We start from the raw sequence: 20,045 nt of genomic DNA on the forward strand, positions 1-20,045 counted from the left end.
GTGTTGATGGGACAGCCTGCGTCAGCGCTGAGAACTGGTGTAAATACAACAAAGGGTGAAAGTCGAGACGACATCTGCAGTCGGCCAGGGTTGTTTTTGTGAAATCGGGACCTGAACATTCGTCTGATAAGTCTCTAAAAGCTTTTTTCAATTTCTTTTTCTGAGTTTCCAAAGCTGAGATTCTTTACTTTTCTACATTGTTGTCAGAAAGAAACTAAATCCTGCACTCTGTAATCTTGCCTGATTAGGGCCCTTTAACTGAAACATTACCGTGTCCAAACTGAAGTATGGTGGCTGCAGGGAAGGATGCTTGCTCTCTGGAACTTTACCTCCACATTCCTGCATCCAGAAGTGCTGCAACAAGCTCATGCATTTGTTTTGTCTTAACAGCAAGAGACACAAAAGTCCTTGACCTGTTATCATTTTTTTTACACCATCATCTCTACAAATATTTAGTCTCTTTGTCCAACACTTCCCTTTACTTTACGTCACTTCACTTAACTTGATTGTCCCTTCAAGTAAAATTCTTGCCTGGTTTCAGACCTCTGAATCGCTGCCCATATCTTTTTTTATTTGTGTAGTGATACAAATAGGTTGTGAGCAGGTTTAAAATAGTACTGGACTGGTTTAGCATTGTACTTTTATGACATTGTTGGATGCAGGATGGACAGTTTACAAAAAGTATCAAAACCAATGCAGCAGAACCAGAGATATCGTTCTAGCATTCTACAGTCTGTTATTTCTTTATAACAGACCATTGCTATGTGTAACAGGCCATTTTGCTATGTTTAACAGGCTGTTTTGCTATGTTTAACAGGCCGTTGCTACGTGTAACAGACCATTGCTACGTGTAACAGGCCGTTGCTGTTGGCGCAGTTCTGATGTCAGACTCTGGCGCTCTTATTGATTTCTTAATTAAGTAGTCGTGTAATAAGCGGGGTAATGTACAGCTAGCTGTTCATTGTTGTGACATAAACCCCTTCAGGGTGATGTAAGATGACAATGACTGGTTCACTGTACATTATCCCTTACTTACTTTATTTAAGCTACAGACATGAATTAACAAATGTAGTGAATTTAAGCCAAACAATGATTTTTTTTACTTAACCAAACCAAGTAGTTTTGTTGTGTTTTTTGTTTTGTTTGGTTTCAATTTACAACGTTAACTACGTGTTTAAAACTACGACCCTAATCTAGGAGAAACTATGTTTCCCTCGAATGCAGAATGCAGTTTAGTTGTATGGCAACGTAGTTTTGTAGGAGACAGGGTTGCTTTTATTCCACACATTTGTCTTCCTTGTGAAAACCAGGTGCCTACATTACCCACAATGCAACTCATTTACAGACTTTGATTCCGAGATTCTGGTTTGTTATCCTTGTAATAATGTAGCCTGCAGCAGAGATGAGCAGCTACAGAGGTCTGGTAAGATCACTTCTTTCTAACTCCTCACCTCCAGATTATTTTACTTTTCAACACTTGTAGTCTTCAACCGGCGCTGACTCAAGTGACATCACTTGAGGACACAGGTGTAAAGGTTGTTTACAGAAGCAACTCAGAATTCAACATGTTTCTCTGATCATCATGACACACGTTAACTGCTTCTGTGTCAACTGAAAGTGACAGATATGACACTTGAGAGTGATTAGTTAGAGCAGGAGTCAAAAGCTCCTTCTTGTCCAGCTGGCAGCAGCACACAGAGTAAAAGAGACAGAGTCTAAACTAACATGGCGGCGGCTGCAGAGTGTTTGGCTGCATCCCAGAGAGGCTGCTGATGGAAACTGTAGACGGTCAGATCCATTATTCATCCGCTCTCCCCCGGGACAGATCATTGGTTTCTGACTACAGATACAGGTCACACATGAGCGCATGAACACACACAAAGCTGTCAGAGAGCTGTTCAGTCTTATCACCGTTCAGAGCAGTGAAGCTGGTGTTGGAAGATGTAGAGCAGAGACGATACACTGCAGTTAAAAGTTAAAACCATGACCGCACACATACACACAGAGAGGTGACTGAGTGTGTTGACGGACAGGAAGAGGTCCAACCTGTTACAGTCACAATGTCTAGCCTATAAAGTGTTCACTTTATATGATGTGATGGGACATTTTTAGAAAGGAGAACTAATGTAGTAGTTCAGTAGAGAGTAAAAGAAAAAAGAAATTCTAAGCAACCCCCTAAAACCATCTCAGTACAGATCAAAATAAACTAATTATCTCATTGAATTAAATGATAATAAACAATAAACAATAAGCCAAGAAACCCAACAGAGAATTTTAATTAACTGAGATGAACAGAAACAGAAATGATTCCCTGATGATCTACAAATTAAATGAACGACAACATGAATCAACTCAAAATGTTTCACAACCAAAAATACGTTTCATAAATAATAGTGCTGTCAAAGTTAACACGATAATAACGTGTTAACGCAAATTCGTTTTAACGCCACTAATTTCTTTAACGCATTAACGCAACATGGGATTTTGAAGGTTGTTTTAAGTTTTAAAGCTAGAGTGAAGATACTGACATCATATGAAACTATAAAACTCTAGGAATTCATTGGTACCAACCATGTCATACTAGCTTGTCATGAGGGAGGTTAAATAACGCTCCAAACTTACGCTAAAAACTGTCATGGTCATTTTCAAAGGGGTCCCTTGACCTCTGACCTCAAGATATGTGAATGAAAATGGGTTCTATGGGTACCCACGAGTCTCCCCAAATCGGGCAGGCTGGCGACAGCGACGTAGTAGAGGCAGGATCACGAAGGCGGGGAACACTGAGGACCAGTGACATCATATATATACCTACGGTATTTAACTATTTTTGAACTGTGGTTTGTGGAAAAATATACTCTGAGTGGATATTTAGGTCCAGATTTCACCAAACAGCAGCTGTGGTCGACTAGAGATGTCTCAGCTTGGATCATGTTGATGAATGTTTGAATCTCGTTATTTGTCTCATCTCTTCGGCTCTGACTGAACACGCACCGTCTTCAGCTCCAACATACAGTAGTTTTCTGAAATTTTCACGTTTTTCTTAAATACAAATAAATTCTTGTTTCTTTTGCAAATCACTTCATTTTATACATTTCAGTAAAGTGAAGCATTCGTTCAAGGGGAATGATTCGATTTGATGATTTACTTGTTCCAAGAAAGGTTTTTGTAACGGCTCTGAAATCTCACCCAGGGGCAAACTTTTCTACTTTTTAAAAGGAAGAAAGAGATGAATACTCAACACTACGTTAGGTGACTCACTAAAGATGATATTCCTGCAGCACTGGGTCATATTTCCACTTCAGTTGAGCTCCTGTAGTCTGTTTTCCTGCCCTCATTCCTGGCGTGCACATATGAAATCCTCCTCTCTGCTCCTTTCATGTTTGGTCCTCCTTTTAGGGCTGATGGACTCGGCCTGTAGATAATCCGCAGCTTTTGTTCTTTGCCATTTATAGTTAAAAGAGAAAGATGAGAGCGGCTGATCGATGAGGAAAACTTCAACCCCTCGAGGCCTCTGTTCGGCTGATGAGTTTAGTCTTCCACAGCCAGTTCTCCCCTGTGTTGACGCTCTCAGCAGCGGTTTGGAGGGATTTCTAGGTTTTTCATTTGTGTAATGCCTGCAGCGCTGTGACGAGGTGCTTTGATTTGCTGTTGGTGGTCTCATAGTGGATTTCTGCGTTTTTATGGACGTTCTGCTGTATATAAATCTAGCAGGAGCACTTTGATGAATCACTGTGCTGTCTGAGCCTCACAAAGGTCAAACTCGGTTTCTCCACCAATACAGATTCAAAGCCAGTTTGGAAATGTTATTTTTGCTGCACTTGAGCCAAAATAGTTTTTTACCTGCAAAAAAATAGGGAAAGGAGAGCAGGGACTACAGAAACAGTGAAGTTGAGAGATCAGGGTTGGAGGTTAGAGCGCTCTTCGACAAACTGTGTAACATATAAGTTGTAAAACCTCAATTTTTTGGCTAGTTAATAATCATTGTCACAGATCTAACATGACCTGTAGATACTAGGGGTGTAAGAAAATGTCGATACACATGAGTATCGCGATATTATGTTGTGCGATACTGTATCGATTCTCCAAAACGCTGTACCGATTTTTAATTAACCTCTTAAATATCCGATGGCGCGCTAGCGGGCCCGACGCTATTGTGATTTCCGAGGTTGTAGTGGGCTCAGTTTCAACTACAGTTTTCCTAAAATTAGTTTAGAAAAAAGTTGCAATATATGGCTTTGCTTACAGTATCGCAATATATTGAATCGTTACCCCTGTATCATGATACGTATCGTATCGCCAGATTTTTGGCAATACACAGCCCTAGTAGATGCTGCAGTCAGTGTTCATCTCAAAGGTGCAGGGAAAAAAAAACATGTGCTTGTTTCTTCGTCTTTCTTGTCCAGTTGAACTAATGACCAACTTTAATAAATAGTCGTTTTGGCCAGCAGGGTCGTTACTGTGTCTTGGCTTCATAGTGCAGTCCAGCTGGCAGTTGTGAAAAGTGTTCGTCATTGACTTCCAAAACCATCCATCTGATCTGACACCTCTATCAGCAGGATGACGTCGGTCGTCAGTGCCTTCAAAACTAAAACTACTTAGTTTAGGTTGTGGAAAGGTTGTGGGCATGTTAAAAGAAACCCTGACAGGATATTGTGGTAGAACAGGGGTCTGTGGTTTTTGTACTTTGTTGACCCGTCCATCCACCCCGACCTCCTATACGAGAGTTTTGCTCCTGAAGGAGTTCTCCCTCACAGTCGCTTACAGGAAGTGTCAAACACAGTATAAAGGCCTTAGGAAATAAACTATAACCCTGAATCCAGCTTTGTTTTTAACAGCTCTGATGGAGGCACGTTCTGTCAGCAGATTTCTTTAGTTGATTGGTCGTTTTTTTTTATACTTTTTTCATGCTGAATGACTTATTTCCAAGAGATTTATGAGCACATCTCTGGTAAACACCATATTTAAAGTGGTGATTCTTTTTGGAGAAACTTCGTTTTACAGATCTGTCGATTACATCAACCAATCGATTAGTTGACAAAATCGTATGAGTGTTAGTCGAATGCCTTTTTCCCCAAAACATAGTTTTTAGACCGTTATCTGTCTGCAGGAAGTCTCTGCAAGCAGATTTTCATAGAAATATGAAATTAAACCAGAGGCTGTCTGGAATGAAGGAAATCTACTGATAAACTAATGCCGTATACACACTGCACAAGAATCAAGCTGATTTTGGTTCCCTCCTCCCGACAATCATCAGCGAAGCCCTGATATTTTGATGGTTCTAAAGATTATCTTTCCAGATGTTCCTGTGGTGTGAGTTATGTTAAGAGTGTTTTTAACATCCCCCGATCGGCTCAGAAGTCCATCCTGGCCCCACCGATTTCAAATAGTAAACATGTTAAATATTCACGAACAGATTTCCTGTTGTGTGTGTGTGAGAGAAACCCAGAGGACAGCCGATGACGCATTCACGTGGGAAAGAAGGATAACCAATAGAGAACCAAGCTGACTGAAGAAGGAAGGAGAACCACCACCGTCATGGCAACCGCGGGTAATGCATGAGCTAATGCTAAACGTGAAGCATAAAGTAGTAGTAAGATGGAGCTCATAATATGGAGGACCAACTTGTTGATTTGTCGCAACAACACAAGTGTTTATTTAACGTGTCTCCATGACTTCATCCAGCCATCCTTTGTCAATTTTCAGTACAAAGTAAAGACTAACATTGCTAATTCTTCCTGCCCGTGTTTGTTTACACTAAAGTCATGTTTGATCACGAGAGATTTTGAGAGATTTCATGAATGAATCTGTTAATGTGTGATGTGCTGTTTTGGCCAAATCGTTGCTCTCCACACACTATAGGAACAAAACTGTTCAATTTAACTTAACATGTCGTTATGTGTGGGCTCTCTCACGTTTTACACATCTGTTAAGATTTGAAACATCTTTTAGCGCTGGCCAGTCTTAACTCTATCTGGAAATTGTGTACTTAAAGAGCCAAACCAAGCTGGCATAGTGCCACCAGCATAAACCTTTAAAGAAATACAAGCCCAGACTGTCCACAGATTAACCTGCCCGTACCCTCCCAGTCTGAGCGGCTGGTATTACTCAAACCACCCCCGCCCTCCTCAGACTCTCGTCCCCCTGGCATCAGGAGAGGGGCAGGGATTCGGGTGGTTGTGTTGGGGGGGGGGCGGGGTTGTCACACATTCTGGCGTGGGCACCAGTTCTCACCCCCGCAGCCTGTGGACGTCCCGGCTCTCCCAGGGCTCGGCTAATCCTCTTATTCAGCGTCCGGCTGGAGGCTGCGGGGCTCCCACAGACCGGAGCGCCGAGTCGGCCACTCTCCGCTGAATAAACACACTGACACAGTTGTGGTCTTTTTCTCTCCGTACAGACGCTGAGCAAGAGTTCTCCATACAATCTATTCTACTCATTCACTCTTTTCCAGTAGAACATAAGCATGTTACCCCCCCCCCCCCCCCTTCCTCTTTCTGTCCTCACCCTGAATTACCCCCCCCCACCCGTTCTCCTGCGCCACCACCGCCCATCTTCACTTCCTTCTCCCATTCGTCTTAAATCAGCTTTTCTCTCTTCACCTCTTCTTCCTCCTGATTTTGCTTCTTTAATAAAACGTTTTCCTCTCCTGAGTGCTTGTTTTATTTCTCCAATAATTCTCGATCATTACATCAAAAGTCACAGGAATTTTTCCTCCTAAAGGCCAACAAACACCGGCCATGTTTTGCAGCATAACATCATCTGACGCCCATGCCACAAACGTTTCTGATCCCTGGGCCACGGTGGGCTTTAAAAAATTAGCTACCGAGCCATGAGGAAACAGTATGATTAGTCAAAAAAGGCTGAATAATGAATATAGAACTTTACCGGCTATTTTTGCTTCTACTTTTTCCTCATTTTCACATTCCCATCAACAATATACTGATTTCTAATTAAAAGTAAGTCATCGATAAAGACTTGGAAAACGCGTGAAGCCATCATTTAAGATTATAGGTATTTATGGAAACCTAAATGGTTCTGTATTGGATAAATAAATATTATGTAATAAAAAAATACAGAAAAATCTGATATAACCCTGAAATGTTGAACTTATTTATTTTGAAATTTAATTTGATTTAAAAAAATAAATAAATAATGGAGATCAGCGTTTTTGGGAGTTATTGCTGGTGCAACCAACTACACAGCAACTCTTCAGCATAGCGTTATTACTATTAGCGGTTTGTTTAAAGTAGAAGTTTGGAGACATATTTCAACTTCTTCTGTTTACTCTGTTACCGTCTATGAGGGACACGGGATTGGTTTCCCCCCCAAAGGGGGCGTGGTCATGAGAGCCTCCTCTGGATGACGTATTGCCGGTCTGATGTATCCAACACCTTAGACATTGAAAAGAAACGCTAAAATGTTGTTTGCTCTGTCCACTAATCTCTTTTAGTGGTTGTAATTAACACTGCGGCCTCTGGAGACTCCTTTAACATTTCCTGTCCACCATCGGTACTGTGGCAGACACAGCAGGTGTTTTCTTTGTACTTTTTGACACAAAAGGTCTCCAACCCAACTCATATGTCAGGTTTTGTCACGCCGGCGGTGTGGTCTGTAACTGAAACCTGCAGCGTTTGATGTGTCCATGTTGGACGAGTCATGTTTGTCCTGCAGCAAAGAGACGATCAGACACACAGTGAGGAAATGATGGAGTGAAACTGAGGCAGCAGATGCTCCGAGTGCAACAGCACCAAGAAAATATGATGATTAACCCACTATTTTTACTAAAATATCACCAGTCCCTGGAATGCTATTGAGATTTTAATTTTTCATTTTATCCAGAGCTAATTTATGACTAGAGCAACTTGACTCACAGTGCTGAGCTCCATCGCAAATTAATCTTCAGGTTTCCAGCTTTCAGATGATGTTCATTACTTCTATGTGACCTCTACTGTTGACCTGCTATCTCCCCCTATATACCCCCTGTACGCCCCTAAAAAAGACAAAAATTAGTCTATATTTTCAACATTCCTCATATTTTTAGTGGCTAAAATTGTCTTTCTTTTCTTTTTTACATCTTTGAGGTTAAACATGTATTTTCAGACAGTTTTTTATTTCATATCTCAAAGATAATTGTCTTGATTTCTCTAAGCTACAGACGTCATCACAACTTTTATTTTGGAGCTCATGGTGCTGCATCAGCAGCTGTGCACCGTCAAATTTAAAGTGACATGATAAAACCTGACAGGAGAACACGCTATATTAGTTTACTCCGTTGCCTTCATTGACTTGTTTGACCTCATTTGATTATATCGACACAAAGGGTTATGATATTATGCACTAATGTGATTTCATAACATGTTTCGGCGTTTGTACTTTTCTGTCTTCCGGCAGGGAAGGCAAATTGAAGAATTGTTGTTGACTTTCAAACTTATCTTTTAAATTGACAAACATCATATATGTGATTCATACACTTCAAGTGTTTTGTAGCTTTTGAACTAAAGTGAATCATCTGATGAATTCAGCCCCTAAATGTCTTTTTGATATCAGATCAAAACGGGGTTATAACAGAGTTGAGCTGCGGGGCGTCTCCAGGCTTCACTGGTTCAGTCATCGTACAGGTCGGTAGACGAAAAGTCACCTGAAGGGAAGACAACCCAGGCAAAAATATAGTTTTTCATGCACTGGTTAGTTTTGTGGTTTTGGGCGTATTGTCTTCTGTCAGACTAGTATGAAGAAAACATCCAAAATACACATTCAGGTGTTTATTTTACTACTTTGTCTGTTTACGCCTGTAGATTTCTCCTAAATTCACCAAAGGTTAGCATTAGATAATGCCTCCTTTGCATATTTAAACATAACATTTCAGAAAACTTGTAATACAAAAAACAATTGTCTTAATGTCAGTAATCAACTGAGGAAGTTTCATGGTGATATCTATTAGTTAAACTTAAATATTTGTACCCTATATTCACCTGTAGTGTCTCCCCTGAAGCGTTCAGATGGCTCCACCTCTCTGACTCTTAAAGCTGTGTAACTCGAGGTGGACGACAGCCGGAGCGTGGAGGAGAAAGATGAACTCAAACGTTAATCTTGATGATACAAAAGCACTAAAACTACACACTATCATACAGACATTCCTTGTAAAGTTGCCACACACACACATTCATGCAAAGAGTGTAAACACACACACACACAGACTGTAATAGACTGTTGCTGATGTGCTGTTCAGGGAGCAGACAGGTGTTTCATGTCAGAGCTACTGTTTACACTGTCTGGGTTCCAGTTCCACCTTAACAGCTTCCTGTCTGTCTGTCCTGACCCACCTGACTGCTCCGAGGTCACAGAGGGAGAAACTGCTTGTCTAAAGTCTTTATGTCCACAAGCTTTACCCTTCAGTTTTTAGCCATACTGTCAGTCTATGTCAATGTCAGTCTGTCTGTCCAGTGAAATATCTCAACAACTAATTTAAATATAAGTTTATGTGTCATCGCTCACTTTATGCTTCTCTGGGTAGCGGTCGGGCGAGAAAGTTTAGACGTGCAGGGTGGTGCATTCCCGTGGGTCTGATGCACGTTCATTATGTCGAGAAAAATAACTCTGGATTCAGCTACGAGTTCATTTTACAACTTTTAGGACATCATGATTTAAATGAGGGCTATTTAAGTGCTCGTATTTGGAAGTTGATTTACCTAAAAAATAATTATCCTCTGATTTACAGATGTCTCTTTATACATCCATGGCATCAGACTCGTTGGTGTTTTCAGTCCAAAATGGCGGCAGCGCTACCGCAGCGCTATCTAGCGGCTGTTGTCAAAAAAGCACCTGAGTTTCGTCTCTTTGCTTCTAAACTCTCTGATGGGGAACAACTGCTTCTGATGTTAGCATTTAGCTCAAAGCACCGCTGTACCTGAGTTCAGCCTCACAGATCTGCTAGCATCTTTTTTTTTTTATAAGAAACAGATACTTTCTAACATAACTGTTCTTTTGTACTGATGATTCAATCAGTTTCATATCCACCCAAGCCTTAAAAAACTCTATATTTTGTGTAAAAGAAAAAGTTTTGTCCTGATGGTGGTGCCAGAAGAAACGTCACCAAAATCCTCAGTGATCATTCTTTGTAGATGATGAATATAAATTTAATTTCAATTACGACTGTCAAAGTTAACACGATAATAACGCATTAATGCTAATTCGTTTTAACGCCAGTAATTTCTTTAACATGTTTACGCAATCGATCTTTTGGAGGGTTGAAGTGGGTTGTAACCATGTCATACTAGCTTGTCATGAAGGAGGTTAAATAACGCTCCAAATTTACACTAAATTTTGGTGAGGAAAAACTGTCATGGCCATTTTCAAAGGGGTCCCTTGACCTCTGACCTCAAGCTATGTGAATGAAAATGGGTTCTATGGGTACCCACGAGTCTCTCCTTTACAGACATGCCCACTTTTTGATAATCACATGCAGTTTGGGGCAAGTCATAGTCAAGTCAGCACACTGACAGCAGTTGTTGCTGTTAGGCTGCAGTTTGCCATGTTATGATTTGAGCGTTTAGCCCTAGTTTTAATCTTTGCAGTAGCAGTTGAGATATTTGTCTCTGGATTAAAGTGTTGGACGGACTGAGAGGAAAACCTCCAGAGGTGATAACGATGTAGAAAAATCCTCACCACATAAAAGCTGCTTCTTGTTACTTGAACTTCTCACCTCTGAACCGTTAAACTAGAGGTCGTGACCCTGCCACAGGCTGAGTGTTGGAGGTCAGTGATTAAGTAAAATGCAGCAGAGTGAATAACGCCACCAGAGCGAGGCGACCACTAAGAAAACATCAGGACAAGAAACACCGATGTCTCTTCTTCCTAATCGTTTCTTTATTGCTGCCTTTTGAAGGAAACGAGCTGCAGCCGGCCGGCGGGAGCTGTAACACAGCTGGAATGTGCTGCGGTAAATCACAGGCATTCTCTATGTATGGTCATGCAATGATTCATGGGTAGGGAGCGAATTTCTGCCTCATCAGGAGGTTTAGTTCCACTTTGGTGCTTTGGTGTCACTCTTTTATTCCTCAGAAACATTCAGGTTGGAGTCTTCTCTGCTGGATCTCAATCGTGTTTTTACATTTCAGCCCTCTTTAGATTTAGGGATTAAACTCTCTACACTGAACTTAAATGAGAAGGCTGACTGGACCATACTGTGGTGATCCACTGGACCAGAAGAACAAGCCCAGCTTTATTTTGTACAGAATGTTTTCTCAGTCTGAACTCACTTACGGTCCCATCAGACCAAACGGGGTGAGCTGAGCAACAGGTGGACAATCATGCAAGTTATTGCGATCTAAATATTTTGATCGATTGACTGCCCTAATTATTTTACTACTGAAATAAAAGTCAGATGCAGCTCCTCTCCACTGTTTCCTAAAAGCGTCTTAAAGATGATCTCAGCCCGTAGACCTACAGCAGGACTAAGATCATTTTAGCCTTTTAGATGCTTTTGGGAAACTGAGCTCTTATCTCAAACACAATATAACGGGCAGTTAAATCATTTTATTTAATCAAATTTTATTTTAAAACTCCAAAAGAAGCCGATCTTAAACCATTTAAAACAATCTTCAATCTAAATAATCTATATAATCTGATCTTCAATGTTAATATTCCAGGATTGTTTTGTTTGATTTGGCACCGTATTAAACATGCACATGCAGTTAAACTCATAATTGGTTTATTTAGAGATTCATTCTACATACAGGCCATATTGTCTTATTTCTTAGTTAGATAAAAGACATTTATCCTGATTGTAGAAAGTCGCTCCATCTGCAGTTCTTCTGTCCAGTAAAATCCACGCTGCAGGAAGTTTTAAAGCCCAATCTGATCCAAACTTTCAACGTGATCTCCTCTTTACTCATAGACACTTAATCTAATGCAGCTACTCTTAAAGCAGTCTGATTAATGGCAGCCCGCCTGGAAAATACCTGCTTTACGTGAGAATTGTACTTTCCGTATGAACGTCTTCATGCTGAACGAACCGAAGGTGCTGCCCTGCAGGCGACCTCTTCCTTCTGCAGACTGTCAAACATGTAATCCTGGATTAGACCGCTATCATTTAGAGCTCAGGAGGAATAAACACCGCACCGCAGGAGACCTCATCTCCTAATTTACTGCAGACTAATACCGAACCGACCACAAACGGGTCGGCTCATGAAATTTAATTTGGAAAGGAGGCTCTGAACACTCAGAGGGATTTCTTGGTTTGAAGTTTGTAGCACTGACAACAGTGTGGAGGGTTCATGATATTCAAATTATGATGGACATGAAAGATGAAAGAACCTCCATACAGGATTCAGAAGCATGCAGTGTTTGTTTGTTGTTGCTTTTGCTCTCACTCCGTATCAGCTGTGCGCTCGAGATCAGACTGAAGACATTACCACTTATCTTCCTTCGTTTGTTCTTTTTAAACAGATAACACGTTTAATATTATATTGATATTTACTGGAAATGAGATACAATATAGCCACCAGCAGTAGGAAACTTTCAGGCGATCTCCCTCCCTCCAGCTGCCACCTTAGTAAGGTTTCTGTAGTGAAATGAGGAGGTATCGTAAAGATTACTCCTCATTTTAACTTCACCAATCAGCCGCTCCTCGTCCATTGAGACGATTTTAAGGCGAGCGATTGGGAATAAATAGAAACAGCTGGGCGTCTGACAAAAGTTCAGCTCAAAACGGCGTGCCACGCTGTGCTGCGTCACTCACGGCCAGATATTTCAATAAAAAAGGACATGGTTCTTAAGCAGTGTTGTTAATGACTTTGCGGAGCACAGGACCTGTAGGATAAACTTCTAATGGGTGAGCACTGGTTCCTTTTTGTTATTATGGAGTGGCATCAGGGATTATAATCTATAGCACTGTAATTGTTATGTCTCATATGTTGGAAAATGTGCACCTACTGAAATTTGTGTGTGTGATAACATTCGGCTGCTGAGTCCAGGGCAGGGGCAAGTTAGCGTTGATACATTTGGCGTTTGGCTGCTCTCCATGGTGCTGATCTGAGGCCGGTTTACAGGATTGGAGTTCCATGGTGGCATAGCAATTGTGTGCTTTGCAATTGTCTGGAGTGGTTGTGTGTTTGGGTCGAGGGCCCAAGAAAGAAATTTGCACTGGGGCCAATCACAATTACGTTACGCTGATTGGTCCAACAATGGTGTTGGTGATCAGATCTGGCTCATAGTCGGTGATCTAGTTCATCCTAAAGGCGTTGGATGGGGTTGAGGTCAGAGTTCTGTGCAGACTAGTCAAGTTCTTCCACACCAAACTGGGAAAACATTATTCTGTGTGGAGCTGTCTTTGTGCACGGAGGTATTGTCATGTTGAAACAGGAAAGGGATGAACAAAAACTATTGGTACAAAGTTGGAAGAACCCTTTGTCTAAAATATCATTTTATGCTGTGGCATTAAAGGGGAACTCCACTGATTTTATACATCAAAGTCTGTCTACAGGTCTCTGGGATATTGAATATGTGAAAAGTTGTAGGGATGTAACGAGAACCGAAACTTTGGTACCAAGTTGATGCCAAAATTTTGAAAACGTGACTTTACTTGTTTCTAGTTGTAGGAATGGCTGTGGATCAGAGGCAAAGTGACCCGGTATGCCCTTCCGTGTAACTGGCTGTCTCAGGAAAAAAGCTTTAAAATGACTCACAATGTTCCTGAGAAATCAAACCCTTCTCAGGTTTTCGCTCTACTCTGCCAAGAAATACGAAAGACACAAGTTTTTGCATTGTTTTTTGAGGGCGGATGCCTTTTATGAACTTTAGCAGCTTCTCATAGAATTCAATGTAGAAAGATGCTGGTAAGTTTGAGAAAAACTTCATCCAGTATGATCTGATGCCTGAAGAAAACTACAATGGGATTTGTTAGAACATAATCCAGTCAATTATTGGGCAGGCGCCGAAACATAAAGGATTATGAGTAGAAACGTAAGGCTTTCGCTATTGTAATAAAATATAAGTGCATGTTTTTACACCAATTGCATCGATGAATTCCCAACATTTTTCTCCGTATTGTGACTGTTTGTAAACACACACCTCATCACGTCGCTTTATTTCCTCTTCGCGTAATGTGACCTCTGCTCTTTGTTTCTCAGCCGGGCCGTCGGCGCTCTGTTATGGTAATGAGGTGTTGTTCTCTAACGGCTCCTCAGGGCGCCGACTCCACTTCATTAATGTGACAGATGCCCGGACAGCCGCTTGGGTTAATAAGTCACCTCCCGACATCACGCCGCGCAGGATCTCATTATATACATCACTGAGTGAACCGAGTTAGTCAGGAAGGTCGAGAGGAAGGTTGTTAGGTGGGGAGGTTGATGAGGGAGGTGTATAAGCCATCGGTCTTCTTGATTGTGCAGAAAAATGGTCGCAGTGTCTGTGAGTTTGGGCTGATTGCTCGCCACTGTTTTGGTTATTCGGTCATTTTGAGGCAAAATATACAAATATGGCCATAAAGGTGGAGCCTGCGTGGTGTGACAGATTACTGCACCTGTCAGGCAAGTAAATACGCTCTTAAGTCTGGCCCACACTAGAGATTCACATCTTAACAGATGTGTAAAATCTGTGTTACTTTCAGTAATGGCTCCACCTCGTCGTCGGTCCAAGCAAAGAAATCTCTGGTCTTTCTTTTCGCTGTTGCTGTTCTTCCTTCGTTGTATTTTCTACAACTGAACAACCAACTGCGCTGCTCCCCCGGCACGTGCATGCCCAGTGTACATGAATGGTCATGTGATATTCGTTTTCAGGCGTGGTAGTATGGACGGAGATTAATTCTGAGACGACCCTAAAATGCCCATTTGGATGGAGATCGTTTTTGTTTTGCTGTCGTCTGTAAAACTTTTTACGACCTTAAAGCACCCAAAGCTGCAATCTGTGGAGTTCATTTCAAGTTCTTCATATTTCATAACTGTTATCTGTTTTTATAGAGACAAAGATTAAAAAAGGGCTAAATAATAGCCTTTATAGACTTTGGAAGTACATAATAATCTACATATATTGACAATGATATTTAAAAAAAATCAATCTTTTGTTGTTGCAGCTGTAAACCAGTTATGAAACAGGATTCAGCAGATACATTAATTTAGATATATATCCAGAACAACATATAATCTGTCATTAATAATGCATATAAATGACCATCTCTTTCTCTCTCTTGCAGCCGGAGGATACGCGTACAGGAATCAACGCAAGTTCTCAGAAGGCATCGACTGGTCGTACGCAGGTGAGTCAAACAGGAGCAGTTTAATGTCAAAAATGTAAATGTTCAAACTATAAAATGCTCTGGCAGCAAGAGATTACTTGTTACTGTGCGTGTAGTTCACCTGCGTGTGAACTGGACTGGAATAACATCCTGTCAGTCAGCAGGTTGGGGAGTTTTAAAGGCTCTGTGTTTATTTTGATGCTTTCCTGAGTGACACTTTGCTTATTTTAGCTTTTGTAACACAAACACACTTCTGGTGTTGAGTGAAAGGAAGACTAGAATGTAGTTCTATGGTATGTTAAGCTCTGTTCGGACCGAGAGCGAAACCAATTTTTGCCTCACTTTACTCCCATTGGTTGGACCGCCGGTATTATTTGTGTTCATTCGCTCTAGACGCGCCGGAGAGGAGAAGGAGCTTGTCTCCATAGATACAAACAACTTTTCTTTCCGCCATCAACCATGGAAGAAATAACCACTGTTGCTGCTTTGTACATGTTGTGGGAGTCCCAGATATGTCAGAAAACCAAACGCAATCATGTCTGGGTTCATAACGTCACCCGGCGGCGAGCTGTATTCACATACAGTGCCATTGCACTGACTGTATCTAGCAAGCCACACGTTCCTACTGCGGTATTTGAAAATATAATTCAGGAAAACGATGCCGTCCTTCTCTGCAGAATCACATGAATCCAATTTTAGCCACTTTCTGATGTCTCATTTTAGGATTTACATGTGAATAGAAACTCATACACACACACACACACACACACACACACACACACAGAGAGAAAGCATTTATTTGATCTTTCCGGATCAGAAGAGGCATTTGAACAAGAACGAGTTAAAACAGTGTGTCAGTTTCCTCTCTGAGCATCATTTGGTTCTATGTGAGAGATTTAGCTCCAAACATTACATATTATATACATTATTAATGTATAGAGGGACATGTTGTGCTGATATGATTCTGACAGCCAATCCCAGCGTAAATAGTTCATGAGTTCCCAGCTGCGTATCTTTTAATGTTGTGTTCTTTAATCTGCATTCATGTTGGTTAAACACTGCACATTTAACAGAAAAGATGGTGATTGAAGTGATTTCAAATGGAATTTCTGGAGGAGAGGATGTTTATGTACTCCTTGTTGTAGCTACTCTACGCTCCCTGCTTTTGTTAAATAAGCCATACATTTGCTAATTATCAAAGTACAGCTGAGGATGATGGGAATGTTATTAGTTTCGTTGACCTGATGATGGCGCTAAATGAAAAATTAATGGGTCAACAACAGTTTTACAATTCATCTTGAGGGGGACGTGGATGTCTGAACCACATTTAATGGAAATTCATCCAACAGATATTTCAGTCAGATCCATAAAATGTCAAACAACATTTCGCAAGAGAAAATGTCAGGGGATCAAAATCACCAAGATCACAAGGTTTCATCTTCTGGGCACTATGAATACATGTACAAAATATCATGGAAATCCATCCAGTAGTTTTTGAGAAATTGCACACACAAAAAAGAAAGAAATATAAATATGAACCTCATGGGGACACTAGCAAGTCAGTGGCATCACCAAAGTCAGTGGGATTCATCCTATTGGGAACATGAATATCTGTACAAACTTGCATGGCAATGAAATAATCAATCATTCAATCAAAAGTTGTTGAGATATTCCAGTCTTGGTCCAAAGTGGAGGACCGATCGAGTGACAGACTGACATTGTCATCCATGCAGCCATGCTTCTACCATGGGTAAAAATCAATGGTCCTCAAGGAATACATTTTTGGATTTGGCTTTAAGTCTGGTAGTTGAATGTGTAACAGATAAAATGAGGATGTGGTAAGTTGTGTTTGCAGTCATGTCCCCTCTCTGGGTGTTGAAGCACTTGAGGTTTATCTTTTCGCTTTTTGTTCTTTTTCATGTTAGTGCAACCCGTTCTCACTCCCATCTCGTCAAATAGCGCTGCTTGGTCAGTGCCCGTGGCGTCTGATACTGATGCACCGGGCTTTCAACTAAGTAAAGTAAACCCATCCACCTCATTATTAGGTGGTCAGAGCAACTGACGTAGTATACAGAATGAGAAAGTCCGCTTTGAGTTTAGACGGGTTAAACAAACAGGACTTTCACCCAGGAGACCGCTGTTTAGAGTTGGCCGATATATTACAATTTTCCAATCGGCCACAGTCAACCTAACAACAACTGACGGTTATCGCTGTTCTAGCGGCGGAGCATCGTAAAACAAACTACATTCAAACTCGTCAGAAAGAAAATAAAACCCACCAAAACTGTCTTTGTATTCTTTCCAACAATCACCAACTCTGGTTTGGTCAAAATAAACCTTTAATTCACAGAGCTGGATCTGAGAATATGCCGGCTCTAAACTTTGTTTTACTCCGCCGTCTCTCTCTCTGCATGATGAGCTACGGATGAACGGCTCTCATTCTTTGGAGGCAGACCATTAAATTAGCAAAATAAAATGACAAACATCAACCCAAAAAATTGCCCTAACAACCCTCAATGTTCCCCGATATATTCGTCCAATCGTGGAGATCCCAAAGTTTCCAAAGATAACAAACATGTCAGGCTGAATTTTGGGGAATTGTGTATAAAAGGATATCTACAATATTTCCATTAAATTGAATACAGCCGCCATAAAAGAACAGTCTTGGGTTTTGATATTTCACTCAGTGTAAACATCATATAGCTCAAATGAGGAGCTGCAGCAACAGGATAGAGGATAATGTATACTGTTTGTGTTAGAGTGACATAATGTGGAAACTAATTCTAACTTTATGGCTGCTTCAAGGGAAAGTAAAGGTAAATATTTAAGGTTCAAGCAGCAAAAATACATTTATGATCCTTTTAAATAAATACAATAAAGTAGAAAGTAAATTAAACTTTGAGAGAAATCATCCTTTAGACCCTTAGAAGTCACTTTTAATGCCTTTTAAGCTTCATAGTGTTTTACAGTGTTGGGTGGTTTTCATCTACAATACTTTAATACCCCAAATAATCCCAGAAGTGATGTCTAAGTGCCTCTGAAGTATCCACCCTTTCTATCCACATCTACTCTGTTATAAATATCCCTGAGAAGCATACACGAAGAAAACAGGTGTAGTTTTTATTTAGTGATTCTGCCGCCTGGACTTTTATTAGTCCTTGTTTTTGTTTTTATTTTTACACCTTAAAAGAATAGTTCAGTATTTTGTGAAACACACTTATTTGCTTTCTGTCTGAAGGGTGAGATGATGTGCAAAGTTCAAGAATACACCTACCAACATCTCTAAACCTTAGTAATTAACATCAACGTTACGGAGATAGATAAAGGGTGAATTAATAGTGATAATCTTATCGTGGTTACTTGTTACTTGTTTCTGTTGAGCTTGAATGAGGTTCGTTTTACAGTGATCAGCGAGGTAAAGTTACTGTTTCTGTCAATGGAGTCTGGTGGCTTTGAGGAGAGCATATAACGGCGGTTTGTTTTCACATCTAGCTCGGTGAATTAAGGGTTTATTTCAACCAAACGAGGGTTGGTGATTGTTGGAAAAGTGGAAAGACTAACAAAGACGGTTTTAAGGAGTTTTATTTTGTTTCTGTCGAGTTTGAATGAAGTGTCTTTCAATGACCAGCGAGACAAAAGTCACTGTTGTCTGACTGGAGTCTGGTGGCTTTGAGGAGAGCAGCTTATTTTTATGTTTTATTCGTTAAGAAATTATAATAATTGGAAAAGGGGTAAAAAAATAATTAGCGTGTCGTGTTTCCATTACTGCCGATCGGAGCTGGAGCAGATACATACCTGCGACTACTGAGGGGTCATTTGTCCTAGAAATGAATGCCGATTGTAACCTTTCACACTAAAGACAAAAGCCAGATGTTAGTGGGTGTTTTGGTGGGTTTCTCTATCCAGTGGGAAAGTGGCTTTACTTTCCAACACTGTCGTTTCCTGTTTCTGTCAATTTGGTTTTCCGATGGTTCCCTAACCTTAACCATGTGGTCATTACTATAACCATGATGATGGAGGTCCCCTGACCAACCAACCATGTAGTTATTTTAGTTTCACTACAACAAACCGCTCCAGAAACACTTCAGAAAAGCTTCAGAAAACCCAGGTGGTGTGGATCACCCTTGAGGCTTTTATAACTTGTTCATAGTTAATGGAATATTTGAGAAATGCCTTGACTCACTACTGAGTTGAGTGGAAATGTCTTTTCATCCAACGACCTTTACTTGTTTTATTGTCTTGTTTTCTTTTCTTTAAGCCCCTGAGACCTGACCGACTTTACTGTCTTTCAGAGGCTGTAGCAGATTCAGTTTTAAAGCTAGTCAAGATAAAAAAAACTAAGGAATCCATTGGTACCAACCAAGGTCATGCTCAGGAGGAAAAACTGGCATGGCCATTTTCAAAGGGGACCCTTGACCTCTGACCTCAAGATCTGTGAATGAAAATGGGCCCAAAAATTGCTGCAACAACTTATGAAACACAATAGAGCATGGGGATGACCATCATATATTTCTATTACACACTTTTACAATTTATTTTAATTAATTAATTTATGTTGATATCTAATTTTTGACTAGAACAACTTGACACAGTGCTGAGCTGCATTTCAAATTAATCTTCAGGTTCCCAGCTTTCAGATGATGTACACCACTTCTACTGTTGACCTGCTATCTGTCTCAGAGGGTTAAACTTTACTGCTACGTTAGTTAGTCAAGGTTTCACATTTTGAAATGAAGCTACCCGCCCTGTGGTTTAAGGTCGGGTATGTTTACAGCCTGTCTGAGTGTGTTTGCTCTCCATTGACATGCTAATATCC

At 40.7% G+C, this 20,045-nt stretch overlaps 1 protein-coding gene across 4 annotated transcripts in view; it reads left to right on the forward strand.

Moving 5' to 3' along the window:
- ptprz1a (protein tyrosine phosphatase receptor type Z1a) overlaps positions 1 to 20,045 on the forward strand; it is a 92,069-nt gene that overhangs the window by 18,296 nt on the left and 53,728 nt on the right. For all 4 annotated transcript variants that reach the window (XM_074633516.1, XM_074633517.1, XM_074633518.1 and 1 more), the window contains exon 2: positions 15,188 to 15,250. In XM_074633516.1, the coding sequence (XP_074489617.1) occupies positions 15,188 to 15,250 (63 nt within the window). The remainder of the gene's footprint in view (positions 1 to 15,187; positions 15,251 to 20,045) is intronic.

This window comes from Sebastes fasciatus, chromosome 4, assembly GCF_043250625.1.
Source record: "Sebastes fasciatus isolate fSebFas1 chromosome 4, fSebFas1.pri, whole genome shotgun sequence".
Classification (NCBI taxonomy): domain Eukaryota; kingdom Metazoa; phylum Chordata; class Actinopteri; order Perciformes; family Sebastidae; genus Sebastes; species Sebastes fasciatus.